This window comes from Helianthus annuus, chromosome 13 (genome assembly GCF_002127325.2).
Source record: "Helianthus annuus cultivar XRQ/B chromosome 13, HanXRQr2.0-SUNRISE, whole genome shotgun sequence".
In the NCBI taxonomy this organism is placed as follows: Eukaryota; Viridiplantae; Streptophyta; class Magnoliopsida; order Asterales; family Asteraceae; genus Helianthus; species Helianthus annuus.
In genome coordinates this window covers 33930989-33933531 of record NC_035445.2, presented here as the reverse complement: position 1 = coordinate 33933531, position 2543 = coordinate 33930989, and the positions used below count along the sequence as shown (strand labels likewise).

The window sequence follows — 2543 nt, the reverse complement described above, 5'->3', positions numbered from 1 at the left end:
CTTTTCTTGTTAGCACCATTGTTGTTGTTTCCTTGGGTACCCTTCTTAAATTTCGAGAACTTCCTTTTGTTCTCTCCTAGTGATTCGACATGAGTCTCCTTCTTCTTTCCTTCAGAGTTTGAAAACTTGTTCAACCTTATTGCTTCTCCAGTCAATATGCTATGCTCAAATCGTCACCATGCTCATAATTTGGGGTGCCAATCTCCAAATGAAACGTTCAATACGCTTGAATTCTGGTTCTACCATGTAGGGGACAACATGAGACAGATCATGGAATCTCTGTACATACTCAACAATCTTAGGACCATCCATCTTCAGATTCCAAAACTCGGTTTCCAACTTCTGAATCTCGGCCCTCGAGCAGTACTTCTTGCGCATCAGTTCTTTCATCTCATCCCAAGTCATAGTATACGCAGCTTCCTCGCCTAGAGTCTGAACCTGAAGGTTCCACCATGATAGAGCTCCATCTAGGAATAGTCCAAAAATATAAGTGACCTGGTGCTCTGGCGCACACTTGCTCATTCGCAGCACAAGTCTGTTTTCTCAGCCTATCTTATGAAAGCTACTGCACCTCCGGTGCCGTCAAAGTTCAGAGGCTTGCAGGCCTTTACAAGCAACATCATTCATAGAAAGCATTAGCAAATGCACATGGAATGTCCAAATGTATTGTAATGTGTGTTAGGTGACTTAAACATTACCGTGAGGTGGGTTATTTCCTGAGGTACCTCCGCTGTGTTTAGAGCGCAAGGCCTCATGTTGTGCAATTGCCTGTGAAATCCGTTCTTGCAGTTCTGCCTCTGTTGTGGGCAACTGAGTATTCCTTCGAGGAGGCATCTTCTATAAAGAAGATTGTCTAGGTCAGGTCGTATGATTATGATAAATATATAGTATGTATATAATAGTGTTTACCATAACAAGTAAGCATGTAGTCATCACAATCGTAGCATAGAAAGTAAATAACTATGTATTTAATGAGAACATGACGATTGTGCTTTCATTAATCATCGACCACAAATACCATTACATGTTTTACAAAAGTATCGTATCAAAAGGGAACATAGGGTCACACTACCCTTGTCCAAAATGTCTATCAATCTACCAAAAATCATAAAGTCAAAAGGTGGTCTCCAAAAGGCTTCACTAGCTCAGCTCAATAGTGGTGCTCTCATCAAAAGCAAGCTACCTACATAAAACCAAAAACCGGCTATGCTAATGGTGGTGGAGGAGGAGGTGGAGGAACAAAAAGCAAGCTGCGCACATGCGCAAGCTCCTCCTCAAGCTGATAAACATGGCGCAACAGATAACTGATCTGCTGCTCAACGGTAAGAAATCGAGTATCAAACTCAGGAAATGGAGTGAGCGGTGCAGGAGGATGTGAAAATGGGGACGGTGATGAACGAGGGAGAACAAAAGCAGGCTGACACGGACATGGAAAAGGTCGCGGTGTCATCTCAAGCTCTAAAATCCTGCGACTCACGATCTCATACTAAAGCTGCAAGGATAGGAGTAACTCATCCCGTGTATAACCAGTAAAATGCGAGGGATGATAGGGATCGGAAATCGGCATGGTGTAAGATGGAAACCATCTGAGTGGCTCATCAAGTGGTGAAGAAGTAAAATGAGCAGAAGGTGCAGACTAAGGTATGTGGGGAAATGCTGCTGAAACATGAGGGTCATGGCTAGGCTGCTGGCTAGAAGTGCCTTCCCCTGGACGGGGTGCGGGTATATCCTGCAAGAAAACAATAGATCAACACGGTGAACCTCAGACTCTCCTGGCTGAAAAGGAGCAACATCAGCGGGTGTGGGTGCAAGTGGGGAAGTGACTGGCTCGATAACAGGAGGGTCAGCGGGTGCAAGAACTGGATCTGGTATGAGTGGTGCAATGTCAGGTATGCCAAATGGGATAGGATCATGATCAGGCAAAGGCTCAGGAGCAGGTATCGGCTCAGGATCAGCGGGTGCATCAACAGGTTGATCATCAGGAACAAAATCAAGCTCAAGTCCAGCCTCAAAGTCATGTGGAGGAGACGGTGCAACTGACATGGCTGTATCGTCATCAGAATCAGTGGCATAACGTCGCAATCGAACTGCCTATAAGACGGAAGATGACACAGACTCAAAGGAATCTGAGACAGAGTGTAAACTAGAATCAGAAGAAATCTCAATAACGGGAATCCCCAGAAGTGGAATATCAACAACGTCCTCATCGAGCTCTCCATCACCATGAGCGTCATCGGGAGGACCATCAATAAAAAGACCAAAATCATCATCAAAAAGATCATCAAAGGGCCAATCCTCAGGAGGAATGACCAGAAGAGGAATGGGAGCGAGGATCGGTGCCACGACATGCTCACCATCCCCCATCGTGGTGACCGATGATAAGATGATCGTGAACTGGAATGGGAATAACAAAAGGATCCTCAACTGGGATACCATCAGCAATCGGTAAATCATCTCCAAAATCAGGCAACGCAAACGGCTGAAAGTCGTCGTCGTCGTTGTCTGACAACATCTCTGGGTCGCTCTTTGTATCGGAAGTAAAG

General features: G+C 45.2%; 1 protein-coding gene across 1 annotated transcript; it reads right to left on the bottom strand.

Annotated features, from left to right (window-relative positions):
• Positions 1 to 1204: 1204 nt before the first annotated feature.
• LOC110920338 (lysine-rich arabinogalactan protein 19-like) lies at positions 1205 to 2043 on the bottom strand. The gene is made up of 2 exons (XM_022164552.1): positions 1762 to 2043; positions 1205 to 1417 (listed from the first exon to the last, which is right to left on the bottom strand). Exons 1-2 carry the CDS (start codon positions 2041 to 2043, stop codon positions 1205 to 1207), a joined length of 495 nt encoding a protein of 164 aa, XP_022020244.1.
• Between the last annotated feature and the right edge of the window lie 500 nt (positions 2044 to 2543).

Bases quoted from the DNA above. Each gene is read 5' to 3' on its own strand.
- LOC110920338 (XM_022164552.1), bottom strand. From the start codon at position 2,043: ATGTCAGTTGCACCGTCTCCTCCACATGACTTTGAGGCTGGACTTGAG. The intron at 1,418-1,761 runs GTTCACCGTGTT...TGTCCGTGTCAG, and splicing joins TTCAGCCAGGAGAGTCTGAG to CCTGCTTTTGTTCTCCCTCG.